Source organism: Panthera pardus, unplaced genomic scaffold (genome assembly GCF_024362965.1).
Source record: "Panthera pardus isolate Hobbes unplaced genomic scaffold, ASM2436296v1 HiC_scaffold_23, whole genome shotgun sequence".
Taxonomy (NCBI): domain Eukaryota; kingdom Metazoa; phylum Chordata; class Mammalia; order Carnivora; family Felidae; genus Panthera; species Panthera pardus.
The window spans coordinates 3,153,222-3,180,480 of NW_026526799.1; the positions used below are offsets into that span (position 1 = coordinate 3,153,222).

General features: G+C 40.1%; 1 protein-coding gene across 3 annotated transcripts in view; it reads right to left on the reverse strand.

Moving 5' to 3' along the window:
* Window positions 1-27,259, reverse strand: part of ADAMTSL3 (ADAMTS like 3) — a 350,523-nt gene that overhangs the window by 149,247 nt on the left and 174,017 nt on the right. For all 3 annotated transcript variants that reach the window (XM_053888620.1, XM_053888619.1, XM_053888621.1), the window contains 2 exons: window positions 14,455-14,529; window positions 7,453-7,610 (listed from right to left, as the gene is read on the reverse strand). In XM_053888620.1, the coding sequence (XP_053744595.1) occupies window positions 7,453-7,610; window positions 14,455-14,529 (233 nt within the window). The remainder of the gene's footprint in view (window positions 1-7,452; window positions 7,611-14,454; window positions 14,530-27,259) is intronic.

Genomic DNA, 27,259 nt, shown 5'->3' on the forward strand with positions numbered 1-27,259 from the left:
AAAAGATATGTGTAAGTTTTAACCCATGGCACCTCAGAATACCATCTTATTTAGAAATAAGTAGGGTCTTTGCAGATCTAGTAAAGTGAATGTGAGGTCGTTAGGGTGGGTCCAATCCAAAATGGCTGGTGTCCTTAGAGAAAGGGGAAATGTGGGTGCAGAGGCAGACATGCCCAGACAGAGAAGGCCAAGGGAGAATGCTCGAGGACACAAGCAGCTGGGGAGAGGCATGAAACAGACCCTCCCTCAGCCCTCAGAAGGAATCAATGCTGCCCACACCTTGATCTTGGACCTGTAGCTTTCAGAACTGGGAGTCAACGACTATCTGTTGTCCTTCAAGCCACCCAGTTTACAAAGGTGCTTTCACAAGAGCCTCGGGAACCTAGCACAGGCACCGACCCTCACAACTGTGTCTTGCTGTGTTCTGAAATACCCGTGAATGTGCAAATTCAGTCACTGTCTGCACCACACTGCAGACACCTGCTCTTTGCAATAAAGGAGGACAGACAGTTTCAAATATTTGCGTCCTTGGATCACGCAGAGGTGCTTTCGTAACTGCCCATAAAGAAAGGAGAGAGTGTAAGGAGAGAACATAACACGTATCTAGAGCTGAGGCTGGGGGAAACTGACGGCAGGGCTTGCCTGGCTGAAAATGAGTGGCAAGAGAGATCAGAAAACCTTTTCCCGCAGACACACAAAATATCTGAGTGGGAGAAAGATGACAGGTATCTGGAATAAAGAGGAAGGTTGCAGACCACAAGGAAGAAGAGCTTTTTCTTCCCTTCCCTTAAGATGGATATGTTGCAAAAGAGAGGGATGCACCAGCACAAAGTGGTGAACCATGGAAAGAGAGGTCTTTACCAAAACCGTTTCGTTTTGTTCTCATGGGCATACTCCTGAAATTGATATTCACGAACATCTACTCACAGATGCAACTGTTCAGAAAGTTCTCCCGGAACAGAGAGTGCCTACGGTACCCTCCAATCAACACGGCCTAGACATGAAGTACCTGATCAGGACTCTCTACTGCTACCTGGTGGCAGCATACACACATTCGAAAAGCGAAATACGAACACTTGAGGGGCGCTAACACAAAATACTGTGACCCGGTGGCGCTGTGACGAAGGTCATCCATGAGAAAAAGGTCATTCGGGAAAACAAAAATACATAAATCCACTGGGAAGGAAAAAAAAGTGTCATTTTCAAGAATGGTCCAACCATGAAAATATAGCTTCTGAAAAAGGAGAAAGACTTTTTTTTTTTTTTTTTTTTGGTCTCACTGGTGCAGTGGATTGCTAGGCTTTACAATCTGAACAAGAGCCACAGAAGAATCTGACATCCCACCGAGGCCTTCAGAGGTTACTCGTGATGTCAGAATATAATGGTTTCTAACAGTCTGTTTATTACAAGTCCAAGAAGTAAGGTCTAATCTGTGCCCGTATGAAAGAGCGCGCCTCAGTATCCCCGGGCGCACCCATGACTGTGCTCTGTTGGCACTGAGCGGGCAGAGCCGGTCTCCTCTCTACAGCCTGGGTTGAAGTCAGATGTTCCATTTTTAGACCAGCTGCTCTCGGTTGATGGGAATGGGAAGAGATACAGCAAAACACATTGCCGCCCATCGCTGGCGACCTCATGCGCACTTTCAACTTCCCCAACTGCAGCCACGCCCGATGGTACGATGAGCCGCGAAGATGTGAGCGGAACCAGAGCTCCCCCCCTTAGCGACAACACAGGCTGGGTAAAAGTACAGTGTTCCCAGAAAAAAAAAAAAAAAAGAAGAAGAAGAAAGAAAAAAGGGGGAAAAAAAGAATAGAAAAAGTAACCGATGGAAAAGTATATTTCCTAGAAACCCACATTATTTGGACAAGCTTATAAGTCAGGGAAAAAACAACACCAGAGTCATACTGCTTCATCACGGTGTCTGATTTTGCCAAATTCTCTCCCACCAAGCGCACACCACATTTATGAAAGAAAATGGCCGCAGGCACGAAAATCAGGCTCTAGTTATGTGTGACTCAGACAGTTGTATGCAACACCTTCTTTGATGGATATATATATATATATATATATATATATATATATTTTTTTTTTTTTTTTTTTTAAAGCCTTTCCGTCAAGAGAGATCAAAAGCTTTCCAGGAGTTGGAAGTTAAAGCCCAGAACTGTTTATTAAATCTGAGAAAACCAGAACCCAGAGAGGAAAACAGAAGATAGTACTAATTCAGACTGGGGCAACATGTCACTGAAATATATTCTATTAGGGGGTGAACACAGAATTTGGGCCAGAAGGTGTAAAAGAATTTTTAATTATGCAAGTGATATATGACTGTGTTCTTCTCGTTAAGAATTGTTTTAGGAGCGCCTGGGTGGCTCAGTCGGTTGAGCATCCGACTTTGGCTCAGGTCATAATCTCGCAGTCTATGGGTTCGAGCCCCGCGTCAGGCTCTGTGCTGACAGCTTAGGGCCTGGAGCCTGCTTCGGATTCTGTGTCTCCCTCTCTCTCTGCCCCTCCCCTGCTCATGTTCTCTCTCTCTCTGCCTCAAAAATAAAAATAAAAACATTTTAAAAAGTTGTATTAAAAAGAATGGTTTTAAGTATCAGAATACTGTAAATAAAGCTAAGATCACTTCCCCCCAAAGCACCTATCCCTTCTAAAATAACCATCGTTTCGGATGCAGGGCTGGTTCAACATTCGCAAATCAATCAATGTGATACATCACATTAATAAAAGAAAAGATAAGAACCATATGATCCTGTCAATCGATGCAGAAAAGGCCTTTGACAAAATTCAGCAACCTTTCTTAATAAAAACCCTCGAGAAAGTCGTGATAGAAGGAACATACTTAAACATCATAAAAGCCATTTATGAAAAGCCCACAGCTAACATCATCCTCAATGGGGAAAAACTGAGAGCTTTTTCCCTGAGACCAGGAACACAACAGGGATGTCCACTCTCACCGCTGTTGTTTAACATAGTGTTAGAAGTTCTAGCATCAGCAATCAGACAACAGAAGGAAATCAAAGGCATCAAAATTGGCAAAGATGAGTTAAGCTTTCACTTTTTGCAGATGACATGATATTATACATGGAAAATCCGATAGACTCCACCAGAAGTCTGCTAGAACTGATACACGAATTTAGCAAAGTTGCAGGATACAAAATCAATGTACAGAAATCAGTTGCATTCTTATACACTAACAATGAAGCAACATAAAGACAAATAAAGAAGCTGATCCCATTCACAACTGCACCAAGAAGCATAAAATACCTAGGAATAAACCTAACCAAAGATGTAAAAGATCTGTATGCTGAAAACTATAGAAAGCTTATGAAGGAAATTGAAGAAGATATAAAGAAATGGAAAAACATTCCGTGCTCATGGATTGGAAGAATAAATACTGTCAAAATGTCAATACTACCCAAAGCTATCTACACATTCAATGCAATCCCAATCAAAATTGCACCAGCATTCTTCTCGAAGCTAGAACAAGCAATCCTAAAATTCATATGGAACCACAAAAGGCCCCGAATAGCCAAAGTAATTTTGAAGAAGAAGACCAAAGCAGGAGGCATCACAATCCCAGACTTTAGCCTCTACTACAAAACTGTAATCATCAAGACAGCATGGTATTGGCACAAAAACAGACACATAGACCAATGGAATAGAATAGAAACCCCAGAACTAGACCCACAAACGTATGGCCAACTCATCTTTGACAAAGCAGGAAAGAATATCCAATGGAAAAAAAAACAGTCTCTTTAACAAATGGTGCTGGGAGAACCGGACAGCAACATGCAGAAGGTTGAAACTAGACCACTTTCTCACACCATTCATAAAAATAAACTCAAAATGGATAAAGGACCTGAATGTGAGACAGGAAACCATCAAAACCCTAGAGGTGAAAGCAGGAAAAGGCCTCTCTGACCTCAGCCGTAGCAATTTCTTACTTGACACATCCCCAAAGGCAAGGGAATTAAAAGCAAAAATGAACTACTGGGACCTCATGAAGATAAAAAACTTCTGCACAGCAAAGGAAACAATCAACAAAACTAAAAGGCAACCAACGGAATGGGAAAAGATATTTGTAAATGACCTATCAGACAAAGGGCTCGTATCCAAAATCTATAAAGAACTCACCAAACTCCACACCCGAAAAACAAATAACCCAGTGAAGAAATGGGCAGAAAACATGAATAGACACTTCTCTAAAGAAAACATCCAGATGGGCAACAGGCACATGAAAAGATGCTCAACGTCGCTCCTCATCAGGGAAACACAAATCAAAACCACACTCAGATATCACCTCACGCCAGTCAGAGTGGCCAAAATGAACAAATCAGGAGACTATAGATGCTGGAGAGGATGTGGAGAAACGGGAACTCTCTTGCACTATTGGTGGGAACGCAAACTGGTGCAGCCGCTCTGGAAAACAGTGTGGAGGTTCCTCAAAAAATTAAAAATAGACCTACCCTATGACCCAGCAGTAGCACTGCTAGGAATTTACCCAAGGGATACGGGAGTACTGATGTATAGGAGCACTTGTACCCCAATGTTTATAGCAGCACTCTCAACAATAGCCAAATTATGGAAAGAGCCTAAATGTCCATCAACTGATGAATAGATAAAGAAATTGTGGTTTATATACACAATGGAGTACTACGTGGCAATGAGAAAGAATGAAATATGGCCCTTTGTAGCAACATGGATGGAACTGGAGAGTGTGATGCTAAGTGAAATAAGCCATACGGAGAAAGACAGATACCATATGGTTTCACTCTTATGTGGATCCTGAGAAACTTAACAGAAACCCATGGGGGAGGGGAAGGAAAAAAAAAGAGGTTAGAGTGGAAGAGAGCCAAAGCATAAGAGACTCTTAAAAACTGAGACAAACTCAGGGTTGATGGGGGGTGTGAGGGAGGGGAGGGTGGGTGATGGGTATTGAGGAGGGCACCTTTTGGGATGAGCACTGGGTGTTGTATGGAAACCAATTTGACAATAAACTTCATATATTGAAAAAAATAAATAAAATAACCATCGTTTCTCAGGAAACCAATTTGACAATAAATTTCATATTTAAAAAAAGAAATAAATGACAAAAACAGTAATATAAAAAATAAAATAAAATAGCCATCGTTTTTTATGTTTTCAGTTTTTTTATGTTTTCAGTATCCTCTCAAATCTTTTTTTAATGTTTATTTATTTTGAGAGGCGGGAGGAAAGGCAGAGAGAGAGGGGCAGAGAGAATCCCAAGCTGACTCTGCATTGTCAGCACACAGCCTGACGTGGGGTTTGATCTCATGAACCATGAGATCATGACCTCAGCCAAAATCAAGAGTCTGACGCTTAACCAAGTGAGCCACCCAGGTGCCCCACATCCTCTCAAATCTTAAAAAAAATGTACACACACCAACCTGTAGAAATATATGGTTTATGTGTATGTGGTTTTTTTATGCATGGTGACAATAAAAAGTGTATTTTCCATGCTGATGCAGCAACCAAACAATATCTTGAAAGGGTGACCTTTGTGGCTATTCCTTCCATTCCATCATTTTACAAGGACCTCCCACGCAGAGATCTCCAAGATGACCTGAGAAGAACACACGTTGTCTAAGAAGGAATGAAAACAGGATTAAAAAAAGAAAAGGTGCCTATGTGTGTGCATGTGTGCATGTGTGAATGCATGTGTGTGTGGATGTGTGTGTGTGGATGTGCGCGTGCATGTGTGTGCAAATGTGAGTGTACGTGGGTGCGTGTGCGAATGCATGTGTGTGGATGTGTGCATGCATGTGTGTGCATGCACGCGTGTGCAGATGTGTGCGTGTGTGTGTGTGTGCACGTGCATGCAAGGGTGTACTTTAACTACTTGAGAATCAAATGGGAAAACCCTCAGGGGCAAAAGCAGCACAGAACTTTGGCATAACAATGCGCCCGAGAGAAAGACTAGAAGGAAAGGAAGATGACAATCATACTTCCCAAAAGCCTTTTAAAAATGCGGGGCGCCTGGGTGGCTCAGTCGGTTAAGTGGCCGACTTCGGCTCAGGTCGTGATCTCGCAGTCTGTGAGTTCGAGCTCCGCATCGGGCTCTGTGCTGACAGCTCAGAGCCTGGAGCCTGTTTCAGATTCTGTGTCTCCCTCTCTCTGACCCTCCCCCATTCATGCTCTGTCTCTCTCTGTCTCAAAAATAAATAAACGTTAAAAAAAAAAATTTAAAAAAAAAAATAAATAAATAAAAAAAATGCGATTGTCCAAAACTAACACTGGCTTAATGCTTTAAGGGTCTGACACAGAAGTCACTTACACATCTGTGAACAGCAAGGAGTGTCTGTGAAAGGCAACCTACGTGTCTGTGAACCGACGCTCATGCCTTCAAAGTCAGGAACACAACAGGGAGCAGTGGGGACCACGGCGCGGACAGAGTGTGCCCTGATGGGAAAGCCCCTGGTAACCTGCTGCAGCCAGTTCTTGCTAGGACCAACTTTGAACTAGGAGTTCCACCTTCCCATTTTAAAGAGAAGCATAAAAATAGCTGATAGTTTTAGGTTAAATTCCTCGATTTTTAAATGTCGACCATGTACAACTCAGTCTCAAAGAAACAACACTGTGCAGCTCAACGCCTGGCTGGCCACACTGCAGGCTGAATCTGGAGCACAGGACATCGGTGTGCAACCAGGAACATTCTGTGACAGATAGTTATGTGGTACACGGACAGGTCTTTCGAAGGCATTGAGGGCACGGGTAAAGCCCTTCCGGGCCGTTACTTGCTTTTCTCCATTTTCGTTTGGATTGAGTTTCTGAAAAGGGTTGGGACAAAACCACCCACGGAAATGCCCTTTCTCTTCTTCATGTCTTTGGTATTTTCAGTTTCATCAGAAGAATTTTCACACTGTGTTACCTTGGAAATAGATTGGCCACTCTATTTCATATCCTCTGACTGAGGAAAGATGCACCCTGATTCGCCAAGAGAGGGGACAGAGGCTCAGGGTTAGAAACAAGAAGAGTTCTTAGAAGGACCCCTATGACGTGCCCAACGAGCGCATGTGATGAGATACAACTGAGGAAACAAACCAGGAAGGAAAGGGATGAGCCCCCATTTTCTCTGCAAGGAGACAGCACGCACAACACATTAGGACATGCAGCATTGAACCGTTGACCATTTTCACGAAACTCCGCTTAGAGGTTTGAAACTGAACACAACCAGAGTCTATAAATGCAAAAACAATCCCTCCCCTAAAAAAAGTGAGGTTTTTTTCCTTAACTGGTGGGGTTGAGAAGCAGAAACTAGAGGGAGATGAACAATTTTTAGGAAGCCACTGCCAAGATGGAAAGACTCATGATACGTGCTCGGTGTAGAAACAATCACTGATGACTTCCTGGTAAACAAACGTAGTGTTTCAAAAACTCAAGATGTGAGGAGCTTCAGATGCAGGACATTTGAGAAAAGGTGCATCGTACCTTGAAAATGAAATCAGCCATCAAAGGTCCTGGGATCTTAAAGGTCTGCCTCTCCGAGCCCCTCTGAAATTCAACTGTGGTGTTTTCTACAACAAAAACTCCAGGGCTGTTAAAGCTGTGTTCTCTTTTGCTTCCTTGAAGTGTTTTTGATTCGATAACTAAAATTTAAAAACAGAAGTGAAATGAGAGAACTATCTTGAAAGCATTCGTTCTATTTCAAAAATTATTTCACTACACGTATACCAGCATAGGAAGTAGCAGGATTCTCGCACCGAGAGTCGTGACAGCGAGGCTTTTCTTTCCAGGAATTAACTTTATTTGTGCCAGCACCGCTCAGTTGAGTTCATACCTGAAGAACTGAGCCCCGAACGCCACGAGGCAGAGGTTCTTATACACTTTCTCTTTCTTTGTCTCCCATAGATGGTAACACACAAACATGCAGTCTGATTAAGCGGTCTCATGTTACAAGGTCGTGAGGGATGTTGTCACATACACGTATAGCCAGGTTGCCTTGAGTTTTTGTTTTTTCCTTAGGGAGGGGACCCTACCACAATGATATCAACACAATATCAACATAGCCACTTAGCTTACATGGACTCAGATTGGTGGGATACATATGCAAGCTTTTTAGTCGTCCACAAAGGTGTGAGGTCCAATTGGGTCTATGCAACAATTTGGAGCCATTCCCACAATAAGGGGAAAGAGAAAACATCTTTCTTCATACTTTTTCATGATGTCGCTATTATTCAAAGTAAAGATATGTTACTCATTTGATCATCCATTGAGAAGATCTTAAGCCCAGTCTTTTATTTGGACAAAACCACCGTGAATTTTGAACTTGCTTTTTTTTTTTCCAAGTAAACTTTTCATATTGAAATATAGATTCACAGGAAGTTGCAAAAATACTAGAGAGGTCCTATGCACCGTTTTGCCCAAGGGAACAGTTACATCTTATATAATAACTACATTGCAGTACGAACACCAGGAAATCAACATTGGTAAAATGTGCACATTCCTATGCCATTTTATCACACATCACCGGGATGGAGACACAGCACTATTTCATCACCACAAAGATCTCTCTCCCGCATGTTATCTCTTCATTCACATTTGCTTTTATATGAACAGAAGGGCTTTTAGACCTCCTACAGAAAAATGTCAACAGTTTAACCAAAACAGCATTTCTACTTTTTGTAAAGGATATTTCTTTCTGGTCTAAGGTTAAAAAAAAAAAATGCAGGGGCGTCTGGGTGGCTCGATCGGTTGAGCGTCCGACTTCAGCAAAGGTCATGATCTCGCGGTCCATGAGTTCGAGCCCCGCGTCGGGCTCTGTGCTGACAGCTCAGAGCCTGGAGCCTGTTTCAGATTCTGTGTCTCCCTCTCTCTGTCCCTTCCCTGCTCATGCTCTGTCTCTCAAAAATGAATAAACGCTAAAAATTTTTTAAAAATGTGTGGCCAGGGCCCGGGGTACATGCATTTCTGACCCCAGCTCTCTTTCCATCTCTGCCTTGGGTTTTCACTGTCTTGTTTCTAAAATGTGGAGTCAGGACAGACAATATCACAGATCTTCTGCTCTGAAAGCTTTACTTGATTCATGCATATTCAATGGCCCTTCGACCACCTTGAACCAAGGACACGACAGAACCCGAGCCCCAGGAAAGCTGAGAAAACACAACAAAACCGTCTGGCATCGGGGGCTGCTATCTGCACGCGGCTGTGTTTGGCTGTTTTCCTTTGATTTCTCTCCGCTCTCTGGAGCATCTGTGGGAATCCAAGAGCCCTGGACAGACTGCATAACATGCATTAGGAGACATCCCTGATTATGCCTGACAGGCAGGCTGGGAACTTCTCTGGGAAAATTCAGAGCTCCTTGATCTACAGGAGTCATTAGCGGTCGAAGAATACTGCCGGCTACTTTCAGCCACACAAAACCCTAACCACGCTGGCCCTGATCGCTACGACCACAGTGGATTTTTGGAAAAGCGTGAGATTAAATTCATTTCCTGGTTCCAATGAAGATATAAAACTGTTACAAAGTGAGCTGTCAGAGAAACAAAGATGGGACACTAGAGATAGTAAGAAGGCCCCACACCGCATGGATGATCCCTCTGCAGTAAAGGAGGAGTAACAGTGAGCATTCTGGCAACATCAAAGCACACGGCGAAACTGGACAAAATCCATCCACACGGAGGGCTTGAAAGACACCGGGCTTCTAGACGGAGGTTCAGCCTGAAATGAGTTGAGGTTAAATGCAGATAGTGTTCGGCGGCTTCCACGGCTGTGCTGGGGTTGCTTCAGCACTGCGTTAGCCTCTGCTAGGATCACAGCTTCCTAAGTGTCATCGGAATGTGAGTCACAGCAGAGATGCCGGAATCTGGGAGGAAGGCGAAGGCCGGTCGGACACCCAGCCTTGAAAACCAAAGGCCAGCGTTTCTGTTAGTCTGGTCCTGGTGTTTTGTTTGGTTTTTGCTACCAAATCTATTCCGTTACTTGGACAGTGTCCAGGACTGTTAGGGGCAAGGGCACGAGAACTTCAGGGAGCAAACCCACTCTTTTTGCCCTTTTTTCAAGGGCAGGTGAATTATCCAAACCACTCTTTCCCTCCACTGACACATATATGCTCGTGAAAAAACTGTCTTTATGGCTTTTTTTTTTTTTTTTTTTTTCTTCAGAAGGTTTCCAGCTCTCTAGGTTGCAAATGCTGGCTGCATAGGTAGGACGTGGAAGGCAGGTTCTCTGATCGCTACTGTGTAGGAGTCAAAAGTGGGCGACTGAAGACAGGGGAAGGGATTTCATGAAAGGGGAGTTCGTGGATACAAGTGATTCAGATCATATGGACTAACAGAGCCACTGTGATGAATCCACAGGCGAGGTGGAGACCGGGGGAAAGCAACAATTCAGATGATGTGTTGACTTATAAATCCATTTTTAAGTGTTTATTAATTTTGAGCTTTCTGCTGTATTTGACTGCAGCCCTATGTTGTGATGATGTACGATTCGTGGCTACTAAGAAATGCACACGGCCCTTCGGCTGATAGAGCTTTTCCGGACCCCTCCGTGGTTTCTGCAGCAAGAGGGCTTGTCCTGGGTGGAGACCAGGAAGCCCCTAAACATACCCACCACTAAAGGCAGAGGGTGTGTGCCTTCGGCCCTGCTGTCCACCGCTGACTTCTTTCTCCTCCTCAGGCTTAAAAAGGTGGGGGGTTGCAGAGAAGAGTGAAGGAAAAGATGGTGTGCGGTCTCCAACAGATAAAAGGAGAATCGGAAGTCAAGATGCTTTCAAATTCCCCAAATCTTCACAGCTCAAGTCTATGATGGTGCCTGTAAATAGTCTGATCCAGGGCACCTGGGTGGCTCAGCTGGTGAAGCACCTGACTTTGGCTCAGGTCATGATCTCCTGGTTCGTGAGTTCCAGCCCCATGTCAAGCTCTGTGCTGACAGCTCGGAGCCTGGAGCCTGCCTCCGATTCTGTCTCTCTCTCTCTCTTTCTCTCTCTCTCTCTGCCCTTCCCCTGTTCACACTGTCTCTCTCTCAAAATAAATAAACATCTAAAAAATAATAAATAAATAAATAAATAAATATTCTGATTCATTCCAGTTGTTTATCAGAGAGATATCTACAGAGATGATGGAAGCTTCTAGCTGCTTCCAGCGGAAGGGTGTGCACGGAGAAGCACCAGTCCAGGCATCTCTCTTTCAAAAGAGGTTAGCCTTCTGCTAACCATCCTCAAAAGGTCTCCTTAAATTCCAAGGCCACTAAAGTCCCGTTAGGTAAACATACTGAGCGTTCACACAGCTACGGCAGTCAGAAATACATCAAACTTGGGTTTCGAGTAGTGCTGCATTTAGAGTACATGCGACCAGACTCACTAGTCGTTTCCTTTGGTCACTATGCATCTACGCTTGTATTTTTAGAGTCAACCCTTTAACAACACGGGTTTGAACCGCACAGGTCCACTGACACAGGGATTTATTTTCAAGAAACACAGTCCCAGTACTGTCCATGTGTTTTCTCTTCCTTAAGACTTTCTTAATCACATTTTCTTCTCTCTGGCTGACCTTATTGTAAGAATACTGTATATAAAACAGATAATATATAAAATATGTGTTAACTGTTTAAGTTGCCAGTAAGGCTTCTGCTCAACAATAGGCTGTTGGTGGTTCAATCCGGGGGGAGTCAAAAGTTTGACACAGATTCTCCACTGTGCAGGGGTTGGTCCCATTAACCCCCACATTGTTCAAGGTCAACTGTACATGTCTACACATGGTCAAAAATGATTCTTTTTACCAATAATGCAGGTTTTCAGTTTATGGCACCATGCCTTCTCACATTTACTGCTAGTCAAACACATTTAATGCCAAAGCTTTGCTATAATAAAATCTCCTTCCCAGGAATCCTTTTATTGCGTCCATTTTTGATGTTTTAGGGAAATGGGGGACTATGTTGGGGCCAGGCTTTGGACAGGACTGGAAATTTAGGATCTGAACACCTCTAGGCAGTAGGTAAGACAGACATTCTGTAATTAAATTCCATTCCACAGCAAAGAGACTGACATTAACGTTACTGAGTGTTCTCAGTTCTTAATGATGTAGCCTTTTGGAAGGTTGTAGTTAATGCAGATCTTCAAAGAATGATTTATTTCAGCAAAGTAAGCTTTATTTCAGGAATGTATCTTTGTTTCAAATAAAAAATTAAGAAAACAGTTGTATAAATCAAGAAAATAAAACCACTTCTATATTTAGATGTTCAGAAATGCTAACTAAATCCTTTGTAAACGAAGCCAGTTCTAATCATCAGCAGAGAATGAGAATTTTCAGAAACCCTTCCAGAGTCAATTGCAAGACTGTTCAGGAGGAGAAATGTTCCAAACAACAGCTCTGTCACCTTGGGAGAAATGGGAACATTTTTGAGCCCTGTTCTTGGAACAGTGCCAGTTTTGAGTATAAAGCTATATTTAGTATGCCAGAACATATTTGCGTGTAAATGAATATTTTCCCTCAAAGTATTCATTTTTACTTATTCTGTTTACCGTCTACCTATTCTGGTTTTGGAACTTACAAACCCATTTTTGCTTTTTGCAGCTGAATTTTGGGGAACTGCCTTAAGCATCATGAGAAAATTGGGCCCAGTTGCTGAAGATTTTTTAAACATCTTTTTGATACGTCATAAAATCCACATGCCATAAAATCTGCCCATTTAAACTGTAGTTTAACGATTTCAGTACATTCACAGAGTTGTGAAAACATCGCCATGATCTAAGTTTAGAACATTTTTGTCATCCCAAAGGAAATCCTGTACCCACGAGCAGTCATGCCCCCATCTCCCCACGAATCTGACTCCCCCAAGCCCCAGGCAACCATCAGTCTCCTTTCTGTCTCCATAGATTTGCTTATTCTGGACATTAGACATAGATGGAATCATATAACACGTGGCCCTTAGTATCTGGCTTCTTTCACATGTTTTCAACGGCCATCCACATTGTAGCACAGGTCAGTCTTTCGTTGTCTGCTATAGCAAAGTAATGTTCTACATAGGCCACGTTTTATTTATCCATCCATCAGGTGATGGACATTTGGGCTGGTTTCACTTTACGGTTATTATGAATAATCACAACGGGATCCCTCAAATGATCCACAAGACTTGGGCCTGAATGATTTTTACCTGTTTTCAAAAAACCAAGTTCACATGTGTGAGGATGAAGATTTACTCTCATCAAGAGCTTTAGGCTGTAAGCCATTTTAAAAAGAAGCTGAGAGAATGTTGTGATGCTTCCTTGCAGAGAAAGTCTTGAATAAAGTAACCATTATATGATTGTAAACATTTTGGTATTTTAGTTAAAAAATATTGGTCACACTCTTCTGGTCATAATTCATAAAATGAAGTTAAGAGTAAAAAAAAAAAAAAAAAAAAAAAAAAACCTTTCAAACAATTATTCACCCTTACTGCCCCAAAGATATGCTCTTGCTTCTCTGACTTAGATCATAATGTACTGCAGAATTTCTTGGGTTTTTTTCTTTTCAAGATTTTAATCTATATTACTGGTGATCCTAAACATGTTTACTTAAACATTTTGACATCACCTTTTCTCAGAGAACATTTCTGGTTTGCATGAATTCAAAATACACACACACACACACACATTTAAAAGCTACCAAAGATGTAAGATGCTTGTGGCCCAGAGAAAATTTTATAATCAAAAATCTAGGACAGCGGCTTGGAAGAAAAAAAGGCAAAAACTGTGTAGCACTTGGATCCAGTGGACCTTGATTTGTGTACCTGTAAAATAGTTATAAATACTGGTTTGTACTTTTAAGGAAAGAGATTGCTGAACTCAGTAAGCTTCCTCAAGGCCAGGGAGCCAGTCTTGGCACAAACCCATTCTCCTGAGAATAAGACTGAGGAAGTCCTGCCTCTGGCCACAAGGAGACCTTGGGAGAAAAGCAAACTTCGGTATTTCCTGTTCTTTTAGGTCCTAAGAGAACAGAAGACAAAGACAGAGGAGATGCCATCTGACTTTGGCCAAAGAAACAATATAGCGGCAATCTTCTATCATTTCAAACTCAGTATTCTGGGAAACCAGTGTTTACTCTCGCCGCCCCGGACCCGATGTTGTGATGTGCTAGCAACAAAGCTTATACTTTTCAGCCATAATCACTGATATGGTTTTGTGTTTAAGAAAATTCTTTTTGTCCCAAACTGTTGAAATTTCTAGAAAACTCTTGAACCCCATTCTAATCTCCATGTAAAAATAGTTTATCCTCATTGTAACTTCATTTCTTCTCCCACAAGGGGATTAATTCCGACTGGTATATTTCCGTGCACTGGGGCAGAACAGAAAAATTCAGGGTATTGATCATTCCCTAGTGATGGAGACGATTTCAGAGTGGTTGGCAAAATCCTTGAGACGTTTGCCTACCGACCTGAGAACACAATGGAAGATTTTTGTTTTGGCTACATAAACTATCAGAAAATAAAAACATGTCAAGATTAAATTGTACTTACAAAGATGGGCTGGTCCTTTCAGTGTAATTCTTACACTTCGACTGCCTAAAGGAACAGCAATCACATTTTCTTCCCCTGGGAAAGAACACAAGACAAATACAGTAAACCTTGTGCGTGGAAGGCCTAACAACATAAGCAAGTCAGTGAAAACTGGGGGTATTTGCAAAGGGTTCTTTAACCACATTTTTGTCTTATTATCAAGCAATCTCTGGAAAGCACTTACTGTGTGGAAGGCATATTAATACTACTCATAATTTTATCTAAATGCATTAAAAATTTCTTAAGTTATTATTTATTTATTTTGAGAGAGAGAGAGAGAGAGAGAGAGAGAGCGAGTTGGGGAGGAGCAGTGAGAGAGAGAGAGAGAGAGAGAGAGAGAGAATCCCAAGCAGGCTCTGCACCATCAGTGTGGAGCCCAAGGCAGGGCTTGAACTCACGAACTGTGAGATCATGACCTGATCTGAAGTCGGACACTTAACCGACTGAGCTACCCAGGCGTCCCTAAAACTTTTTTTTAATGCTTATTTATTTTTGAGGGAGAAAGAGAAAGAGCACAAGCAGGGGAGGGGCAGAGAGAGAGAGGGAGACACAGAATCCAAAACAGGCTTCAGGCTCTGAGCCGTCAGCACAAAGTCCAAAACAGGGCCCGGACCCAAGAACCACGAGATCATGACCTGAGCCGAAGTTGGATGCTGAACAAACTGAGCCCCCCAGGTGCCCCTTAAATGCATTTTTAAAAGACTAAATTAAAGTTTAAAATCAATGCTACCACCTGTTCAGCCTCCATCTCCAGGCCTCATTCAAGTGCTCTGATGGGGGGTGGGCCACACACTAGGGCCCTCGGGCTAAGCCTGGCCACACTCATTCACTTATGTCCTTTACCCACAAAGGCAGGATTGGGTGGTTGTAAGCGAGAGAGCAAGGCTCACAGGCCTAATCTCTCTACTATCTAGCCCTTCACAGAAAAAAGTCTGAAGATCCCTCGCCTAGGTAATCGCCTTGTGGAAATCCTAGTCTTTAGAGATGTTCTTTTCTTCCATGCTGTTACGCATTCTGAAATTAATTTTCACGGCTACATGATAATCTGGGCTCATGTATAAAATTTTACCCCAGCAGTCCCCCATTTGAACATTAAGTCTGTTACTCCATGATATTAGCCTGTTATCATTGATATGAATTACTCAGAGCACAGGCTGTTTTTGTGTAACTTCCAGAGAACACATTTTTTTTTTTTTTGATAAATTCTGGGACAAAATGGTTGGATCAAAGGATGTTACTATGTTTGCTGACTTGTCTGTAAGTGTTCATTACATAAAAATACCTGTTTATTACGGGAAATTGAAAAAAAATGCAAACAAGTAAGGAGATAAAACCATTTCTAATCCTGCTGCCCAGAGATTATCACCTCTAACACTCGGATAAATATTCTTTCCAGATTTTGTTTGTTTGTTCCTAATATACATAGGTGCAAAACAAAACAAAACAATGAACACTATTTAAATGTCCACTATTAAGGGCAGAGGTGAAACATCAGTGATACACACATACTCAGGAATACTCTACACCTGATAAAAGTAAAGATAAGAAGCTATAGGACTTGATGTGGAATTAAAGCCAACATACAAAAAAAAAAAAAAAAAAAAAAAAAGCCAACATACATACTGATGACTAAAAAAGGGAAGCTAAAAAACAATATATGTGGGCAATGATTTCTTGGATAAGACACCAAAAGCACAGGCAACAAATAAAAACAAATAAATTGGACTATATCACAATTAAACTTTTGTGCATCAGAGGATACTATGAACAAGAGTAAAAACGGAACGGGAGAAAATATTTACAAATCACATATCAGATAAGGGGTTAATATCCAGAACATACGAAGAACTTGTACAACTCAACAATGAACAACCAACCCAATGTAAAAACGAGCAAAGGACTGGAACAGACATTTCTCCAAAGAGAATATACACATGGTCATTAAGTGCATAAAAACATGCTCAACATCACTACTCTTTAGGGAAATGCAAAGCAAAACCACAATGAGATCCCACTTCATACCTATTAGGATGGCCATTATAAAAAAAAACATAAAATAAAACCAGAAAATAATCCTTAGGATGAAGAGAAATCGGAATACCCATGAACCATTGGTGGGAATATAAAATGGTTCTACCACCAGAAAGAACAGTTCCTCCAAATATTATATACAGAACTACCATATGATTCAGCAATTCCACGTCTGGGTTCAAACCCCAAAGAACTGAAAGCAGGGATTCAGACAGAGACTTGCATACCCATGTTTACAAAATTATTTACAATAGTCAAAGGCGGAAGCAGCCCAAGTGTCCATCCGCAGATGAGTGGAAAGACACCACGTGGTAAATACACATAATGGAATAGTATTCGTCCTTAAAGGGGGGCAATTCTGACACATGCTGCGTAACACGGATGAACCACAAAGATGTTATGCTACGTGAAATAAGCCAGTCACAAAAGGATAAATATTGTATAATTCCATTCGTATGAGTAGTCAAGTTCACAGAGACAGAAAGGAGAATGGTGGGTGCCAGGAGTTGGGGTAGGAGACAATGGAGAGTTCTTGTTTGTCTAGTGGGTACAGACTTTCAGTTTTGCAAGATAAAAAAGGCTGGAGACAGATGGTGGTAATAATGGTTACACACCAACGTGAACGTATTTAATGCCGCTGAATGATACACTTAAAAATGATTAACGTGACTGGGTGGCTCAGTTGGTTAAGCATCCAACTTCTGCTCAGGTCATGATCTCACAGCTTATGGGTTCAAGCCCTGCATCAGGCTCTGTGCTGATGGCTCAGAGCGTGGAGCCTGCTTCTGCTTCTGTGTCTCCCTCTCTCTCTGCCCTTCCCCCACTCACACTCTGTCTCTTTCTGTGTCAAAAATAAGTAAACATTAAAAAAAATTAAAAAATGATTAACATGATCAATTGTAGGTTATGCATAATTTACCACATTAAAAATGTGTAAGACACAAACTCATTATAAAGTACATGTGTTTAAGTATCGCATTCTCATGTATATGTAATTTTTTTTTAATTTTTTAATGTTTATTTATTTTTGAGAGAGACAGAGCATGAGCACGGGAGGGGCAGAGAGAGAGAGAGGGAGACACAGAATCTGAAACAGTTCCAGGCTCTGAGCTGTCAGCACAGAGCCCAATGTGGGGCTCAAACCCACAAACTGTGAGATAATGACCTGAGCCAAAGTCAGACACACAACCAACTGAGCCACCCACGGGCACCCACGTGTATATGTAACTTATAGCAATATATACATGTATATATTATAATACATTGTGTTGTATATGGATACATGGAATAACACGGTATAAACATAATAATATGAGAATGCATAGCACTGTGCAATTGCATACCAGAAAATAACAGAGTGAGATTTTAATTATTTAATCCTTTAAATTCATGGAAGAGTTTTCACCAAACTGTTGACAGTGGTTAACTCTGGGGAAAGGGATGAAAGTTCCAGAAATTACTGAAGAAGACCATAGTTCTGCATTTTTTTTACTTTTGTATAATGGCAATGTACTGATGAGTTACTTTTCAAATACAATATTATAAAGCTAGTAACATTTTTTACAAAAGAAGATAGAAACTGGAAAAAAAAAAAAAAAAAAGGACCAGGGCCAAAAAGTTTTACTGGATGAGTTTTGGAAAACCTTAAGTAAATAGGTACGTTGCACATAAAAAGAAGACTGAGGGGCACCTGGGTGGAGTCTTTTGGGTGTCTGACTTCAGCTCAGGTCATGATCTCGTGGTTTGTGGGTTCAAGTCCTGCACCGGGCTCTATGCTGACAGCTCAGAGCCTGGGGCCTGCTTTAGATTCTGTGTCTCCCCCTCTCACTGTCCCTCCCATGTTCATGCTCTGTCTCTCTCTGTCTCTCAATAATAAATAAACGTTAAAAAAATTTTTAAAAAAAGATGGAAAGGTTCTCAGTAATATATAACTAAAATAACTCAGATACCCAAACCAAACACAGCACAAAAATAAACAGATGAACCAAATCTTATTTATGATCATAGATATAAAAATAACTAAAACAAAGCAAATTAATTACAGATTGTATCACAAGAATTATGTACCATGACTAAACAGAATATATGCTAAAAACCATTGATTTAACATGATAAAAACTTGTTAACATAATTGGTTATATTAAGAGATCAAAAAAGTTAAATGTTATGATCATTAAATGAATATAAGAAGGTATTTGATGAAATTCAGCATACATTATAAGATTCCTACTAAAGCCAGGAATAGAAGGAAGCATCCTTAATTTAATAAAGAATCAGAAGCATGAGCAGACTTAGTGGTGAAACATTAGAATTATTTCCATGTAGTCAGGAACAAAATGAGGATTATCGTCACCATTTTTTTCCATACTCTTCTGGGGATCACTTTCTTACTCAATGTAATTAGAAAACAAATAACATATAAAAATATATATTGGAAAGAAAATTTTTTAATGCCATTATTTGTAAATTGTCTAAGTAAAAATTCAAGAAGAAAAATCCATTACAGGTCAATATCCCTGTAGAATATAGATGAAAAAATTGTCAACAAAATACTAGCATACCACATTCAGCAGCACGTTAAAATGATCATTCACCAAAATCATGTGGGATTTATTTTCCTAGGATGCAAGGACGGTTCGATATACAATCAATGTGATACATCACATTAACAGAATAAACGAAAAGAATCATATGATCATCTCAATAGAAACAGAGAAAACACATCTAACAAATTCAACATCCACTCATGATAAAAACTCTTAACAAATTAGGGATAGAAGGAACATATCTCAACATATTAAAGGCAATATATGACAAGCCCACAGCTAGCATCATATTCAATGGTGAAAGGTTGAAAGCTTTTCCTCTAAGATCAGGAACAACACAGACATTCCCATTCTCACCACTTGTATTCAACACAGCACTGGAAGTGCTAGCTGGAGTAGCAAGGCAAGAAAGAGATAACAGGTATCACAATTGGAAAAGAAGAAGTAAAACTGTCTCTATTTGCAAGTGACATGATTTTATATAAAGACCCTTGAACAATGCAGAGATTAGGGACACCGATCACTCACGCCATCAAAAATCTGCCTATAACTTCCTCAAAAACTTAACTGCTAATAGCCTACTCTTGACCAGAAGCCTTACCAAAAACATAAACAGTTGATGAATGCATATTTTGTATGATACATGTATTATACACTACATTCTTACAATATAGTAAGCTCAACAAAAGAAAATATTAAGAAAATCATGGCAAGAGGAAATACATTTACAGGACTGGACTGTATTTATCAAAACAAAAATGCACATGTAAGTGGACCCATGCAGTTCAAACCCATTGCTGTTCAAGTGTCAACTATCTCAAAAATCCAAAGACATGACCAAAAACATGTCGATCTAATAACAAATTCAGTAGAGTTGCAATATACAAAATTAGCATACAAAAATCAATAGCACTTCTATACACTAAAAGTAAATCTGAAAAAAAGTAAAGAAATTGATCTCATTTACCATAGCATCAAAAACAATACTTAGGAATCAATTTAACTAAGGAGGTGAAAGATCTCTACTCTGAAAACTGCGAGACCATGATGAAAGAAACTGAAGATACATATACATCTAAAGGCATCTTAAGTTCATGGGCTGGAAGAATTAGTAATGTTAAGATGTCAATACTACCAAAGGCCATCTATAGATTTGATACAATCCCTTTAAGATTCCAACAGCATTTTTTACACAAGTAGAAAAAATAGTCCTAAAATTTACATGGAACCACAAAAGACCATAAATAGCCAAAGAAATCCTGAGAAGGAAGAACACAGCAGGAGGCATCAAACTTTTGGATTTCCAAGCTAGACTTAAAAGGCTACACTTATTAAAACAGTGTGGTATATAATAACAACAACACCAACAGACCAACAAAAAGTATTAAGAGCCCAGAAATAAACCCAAGCACATACAGTCAACTAATACTTGACAATGGAGCCCAGGATACTCAACGGAGCAAAGATGGTCTCTTCAATAAACGTGTTGGAATAATTGGATTTTTACACATAAAAGAATGAAACTGGACCGATACCTTACACCATTAACAAAAATTAACCTGAAATGGGGCACCTGGGTGGCTCAGTTGGTTAAGCATCCAACTTCAGTTCAAGTCATGATCTCACAGATTGTGAGTTCGAGCCCCGCCTCGGGCTCTGTGCTGACAGCTCAGAGCCTGGGGCCTGCTTCGGATTCTGTGTCTCCCCACCTTTCTCTCTGTCCCTCCCCTGCTTGATCTCTGTCTCTCTCTCAAAAATAAACATTATTTTTTTTAATTAACCTGAAATGAATTAGAGATTTAAATGTAAGAGATTTAAATGGGAAACCAGGAAACTCTGGAAAAAAACATAGGAATAGATGCTCCTTGACATGGGTCTTGTCAACATTTTTATTGCACAAGCAATAAAATAAAATATAAACAAATGGGACTACATCAAACTAAAAAGGTTTTGCATAGCAAAAGAAACCATCACCAAAGTGAAAAGACAACCTATGGAATGGGAAATATACTTGTAAACCATATATCTGATAAGGGGTTAATATCCAAAAGTTATAATGAATTCATACAACTCAATAGCAAAACAAACAAATAAAAACCCAATTTTAAAATGGGCAAAAGACATGAATAGTCATATCTCCAAAGAAGATATATGAAAGACCAATAGGTACTTGAAAAGATTCTCAACACTCCTGGCCATCAGAAAAATACAAATTAAAACTACAATGAGCCATCGCCTCATGCCTGTCAGAATGGCCAGAATCAAAAAGACAAGAGATAACAAATGCTGGCACAGATGTGGATAAAAGGAAACCCTTCTGCACTGTTGGTGGGATTATAAATTGTAACACCTACCATGGAAAGCAGTATGAAGGATCCTCAAAAAACTAAAACTAGAACAATTATATGATCTAGCAACTCCACTTCTGGGAATATATCCAAAGGAAATGAAAACACTAACCCAGAAAGATATCTGCACCTGTATGAGCACTGCAGCATTATTTACAAAAGTCAAACATGGAAATCAATAGATGAACAGATACAAGTCAATCTATGCCTATGTCTATGTCTATGTCTATATAAATGTATGTGTACACACACACACACACACACACACACACACACACACACACACACTGGAATATTATTCAGCCATAAAAAATGCGGAAATCCTACCATCTGCAAGAATACGGGTGGACCCTGAAGGCATAATGCTAAGTGAAATAAGTCAGATGGAGAAAAAATACTGTATGATTCCACTCATATGCGGAGTCTAAAAACAAAACAAAACAAAAAACAAATCCATAGACAAAGAGATCCAACTTGTGATTACCGGAGACAGAGGGAGAGGGGAGGGGGAATTGGAAGAAAGTGATCAAAAGGTACAAGCTTCCATTTCCAAGAAATTTAAGACTAGGGATGTAATGTACAGCATGATGACGATAGCTAACGGTGATATAGAACATATAGGAGAAATTTTCTCATCACAAGGAGAATTTTTTTTCCTTTTTCCTTTTCTTATTTCTTTTCTTTTTATTGTATCCATAGGAGAAGATGAATGTTAGCTAAACCTCTATGGTAATCATTTCACAAAATATGTAAGTCATGTTGTATGCTTCAAACCTATACAGTGATGTTTGCCATTTACTTTTCAATAAAACTGGGGAAAAACACTATAACTCCCCAAAAATTCAGAAAGTATTGATATTAAATAAACTGTTTTCCTGCATTTTAATTAATATTTAATTACATACTATAATGATATTTTATAGCTAATATATATTAGACTTATTAAAAGGTTAATATATTAATATACAATATTGCATACATATACATACACTCTAGTATTTATTCCTAGCCTGTCTCCTAAAAATCCAAAAAATATTAACCAACTCAGTAGCAATGAACACCCATGCATCCATAGGGTGTCTCCAAATACCATTTCCCACTAAAAAGAACCAGCGCGTCTTTAAAGAAATGGTTCCGTCCAGGTCTGGGTCAGAAAATGAACTAGATAATCCTAGAACACTATGGAATAACAAAAGTACGGGAGCTCTCAAAGACATGAGTCATGTGAACTGAGCTGGAATTACATGAAAGGGAGTCAACATAAGAGTATCCAACTGGGCAAAAATGTGACAATTTGGACATTAACAAGAATAATAACTGCAATGGAGCAGATCACATGAAATATGTTTAAATCCTTAAGCTCATACTAACACTGGAAAAAAATCACTGGTCACATTTTGAGGATGCTACAAGCCAACTCATTATTTTGAAAAATGGTAAATAAAGACAAAAGAATAATTCCTTTACCATGCCTTTTCACACAAATTACACTTCAGGGAAACCAAATAGTTTATAAGGTGAAGTTTTTCTTTATAGAAGTATCCAAGCTGATAAATGAAGCACTTACATAATATTATCATTTATACATTAATTATCATTGATGGCTATAACATCACAATAAGACAGAAAACCATACATCATGTGCCTCCTAATATGATGTGATAGGAAATGCATAACACCAGCTTTAAACTACTCTTACCAGAACAAGCAAATACACTGGAATATGATCAAGCCTTTACATCTAACTACCTATTCACACGAAATGTATAGTGCAAAGGAACATAATATACCACATCATGGAAATGTAATGAGAAAAATATAGATTATGGGAAAACCTGTTAGACAAATAAACAGTTTCCTTAACAAATAAATCTCAAGGGAAAAAATAGAAGGGTGTGCTTATAATGAAAAATGAATTAAACATAATTAAGAATAAAAAGAGAGAAGAACATACTTCTAATTAAAAAATAATGAAGAAACATAACATCCAAATGCAACATACAGACCTTATATAGAGACTAACTTGAATAAGTAAGCAAAAATGATGGAGTAAGGACTCTGAAAGCCACTCTTTCATGAAAATACTAGGAAAAAACGGTCAGAATTCACCGTTTCAAAATTCTGGAAAGTAACTTAAGGCTTGTAGAGCAAAGCCTGAGCTCAAATCTGAGAAAAATTGATTAAAGAAAATCCCCTGATAAGAACAACAAATTTTGTGGCATTTTAAATTGCCTGTTCCCATATTCCCCATTCTCAGCCTCTGTTGTAACCTTAAAGACCAACAGCATTATCGCTGTGAAAATCAGCAGCCCAGAAGATGCCAGGAGATGCTGCAGGGGCAGAATATGGTTGGAGCTCCTTCAAAGCCCCAATTCTCAACTGTCATTGCTTGACTTGCACAGTGGTTCCCTGGAGGGCCTCACTCACAAAGATGTCTTTATTTTACGTACCTAGGGGCCTGCCCAGTACAAACAGCCTTTTCCTGAGGGGCGCTTGTCCAAAACAATCAGAGGCAATTTGTTAACACTGAGGCTGCCCAAGATGGTAGATAACAGTTGAAGAAAACCATAAGCTATCCAAAAAGCTTAAAGGGGAAATCTGGAGAAATAGAGATGCCCACAGGGAGCTTTGGAAAGCTCCATCGTATTCCTGGGAATCTAGAAGGCCACACATACAGGCTGGGCTATATGCACGTCAGGGCTGTGAGTATACTCAGAAAAGACCTGAAAAGGCCCTACGTTCTCACCCCTGGCTGACCTTGAGGCTCTGCAACAAGAAGGAAGTGTAGGTTATAACAGAGTTGTCAGATGTCTGGCTGAGTGTTGAACTGTGCCTCCACACATACATAGAGCCCTTCAGCAAAGACTTGTTGATTTCTGACATTTTAAGTCTCTATCCAATCACTAGTTGACCACTAAACCAACTGAGCACAGTCTTCAGTAGCTACATGGGACAAAGGATACAGACCTCACAAAATTGGGTCCGAGAAAATCACTAAACAGTAGCCACCAAGAGTGACACACTTGGGGTGGGGTGGGGTGGGGTGGGGCAGGGAGAATCTGATTTCCAGATATGCAACATTATATTGAAGATGTCTAACTTTCAACAAAAAGTTACAAGACCTACAAAAAAAATAAGAAAGTATGGCTCATACACAGGAAAAATAAAAGCAACCAATAGGAACTGTATCTAAATAAGCCCAGAGTTGGAATTTTACACAAAAACCTTAAACAAGCTATTTTAAATATGCTCAAAGAACTAAAGGAAATCATATTTAAACTGAACAAGTAAACTACAATATTTATGAGATGATCTGAAAAAAGTGAACACAGACTGGATATTTGATGATATTAAGGGATTAGTTAGTGTTAATTTTTAGATATAATAATGGCATTGTGATTACGTTTTTAAAGTAAAACCCCTAATTTAGGGGTGCCTGGGTGGCTCAGTCGGTTAAGCACCTGACTTCAGCTCAGGTTGTGATCTCGCCATTCTGAGTTTGAGCCCCATACCAGACTCTGTGCTGACAGCTTAGAGCCTGAAGCCTGCTTAGGGTTCTGTGTCTTCCTCTCTCTTTGCCCTACCCCACTCATGCTCTGTCTCTCTCTGTCTCTCAAAAATGAATAAACGTTAATTTTTTTTTTAAAAGAGAGTCTTAATTTAGAAGAATAAAGGTCTAAGATTTAAACTTAATACTCTGGAAAATATATAAAAAAATAAAACAGAAATCATGATATGATTGTCAGACAAAGTTTAATTCAAGGGAAAAACACATTAAATATTTAAAGGAAGAGCACTTCATAATAATCTAGGGAATAATTCAGCTATCATGACCTTCATATATGCTTTAGATACATGGTACTGAAATATATGAAGCAAAATCTATAGGAACATAAGGAGAAATAGGAGAAAATGCCTATTAATAATAAGACAATAATACACAACGTGGGGCTTAAACGCACAACCCTGAGATCACGACCTGAGAAGGGACCTAGACTCGGGACACTCAACCGACCGAACCATGGAGGTGCCCCATATCTTTCGATTCTTTAAAAAAAAAATTTTTTTAATGTTTATTCATTTTTGAGAGAAAGACAGAGTGTTAGCAGGGGAGGGGCAGAGAAAGGGAGACACAGAATCTGAAGCAGGCTCCAGACTCTGAGCTGTCAGAACAGAGCCTGACCCAGGGCTCGAACTCACGAACCAACGAGATCGTGACCTGAGCTGAAGTCGGATGCTTCACCGACTGAGCCACCCCAGGTGCCCCAAGAATTAAAATGACCAGAAGATTATGAAAAGATGCCCAACTCACTGGTAATCACAGAAATGCAAACTGAAAACAAGATACATTTCGCTTATCCCATTAGTAAAAATGAAATGCTCTCATAAATTTTAATCTGTTTGTGAGGATGATGGTAAATCCTACGGGAGGAAAAATTAGCAGTGTCTTTGAAAAATAAAAACATATAATCAAAGATACACTTGTACAAAGGTGAACAAGCAGAGCGAAACCAAGAAAAAAACCTAAATGTTCATTAATACGAGTCTGGTTAAATAGATCATGGCACATCTTCCTAGGCCATCACTTTAAAAAGATAAAGCAGACTTTTGAGAACTAATAGGAAAAACCTCAGTGATAAAATTCAGTTGTAAAAAAATTATATTTAATGATCGGTTCTGTATGGCTCTCAAATGCATACGTGTATGAAGGTCTGTGTTATGTTATTCACACAGGACAAACACGACTCATAAGACACAACAGCCCAAGCTCGTAAAGATTTTGCAAGAGTGCTCAGCCCAAGTGATGTGCCCGAATAGGTTTCTGTCAGCTCGGAGAAAGCCTTCTAATTTACATGCATTTTCAGAACTTTTACTGCATATACAATGTGCTATTTGTTTACTGTACAAAATTTGCAGCATCCAGGCAAAGGAAATAAGCATGTCATGAATCAGTCACAACACCGATATGTTATCATATTATTGTGTATTCTTCTTGGGGTGCTGGGAAATTGGTGACTATGTATGATATATATTAATAACTCATGGTAACATTAATTAATATTACGGTATCGTTTAATTAGTTAAAACATTAAGGAATATTTTTTTCTAAAAATATGAAAAGGGACAGAAGGATATACTCTGGAAGGTAAAAGTCACCCTCTATGACCTCACAAACTCCAAAGCAATTCCATTCTTTAGGGGCTGGCACTACAGATATTCGTTATGTGTGTGCGTGTGTGCTCTAACCACCACCCACTGACTGTTACACACTCAAGTGAAACCTTTCAGACCAGAACCCGTGGCATGTGATTTTAGCCAGAAGAGCTCAAACCTGGGAACAAATGTTCTGCTGCGTAGAAGGCAACGAATCCCCAGTTGTTCACAGTACTAACCTTGGAGAGAAGCGGACATTGTAGGGCAGCCGGGACAGCAGACGGCTAGGGATGGGGGGCAACCTATAATCCAGTGTTAAGGATTTAATGTCCCTAGAATTACGGGAAAAGAAACCTGTACTTCCAGTGTTAAACACCTTCTCCCAAGGGGCAATCTCCTATCATTTCTGTAACTCTCCAGGACAGCGCGATACATCTGAGGAAGTCTCGGTGATACTTTTATAGGGTTGTACCTCCCAGAAGCACCTGGAGGACTTGTTAAAGCACAGATTCCTGCCCCAGCCATTGAAATCCTGACCCAGAAGCAAAGGGTGAAACTCAAGAATGTGCCCATCTCGCAGCCTCCCAGGGGTGCCGATTCTGCACGCTTGTGAGCCCTGCTGTGCGTAGCACTGATATGGGGCGGAGAGAGGGGAGACGCCGGTCCTGATGACAGTAAGGGAGGCCT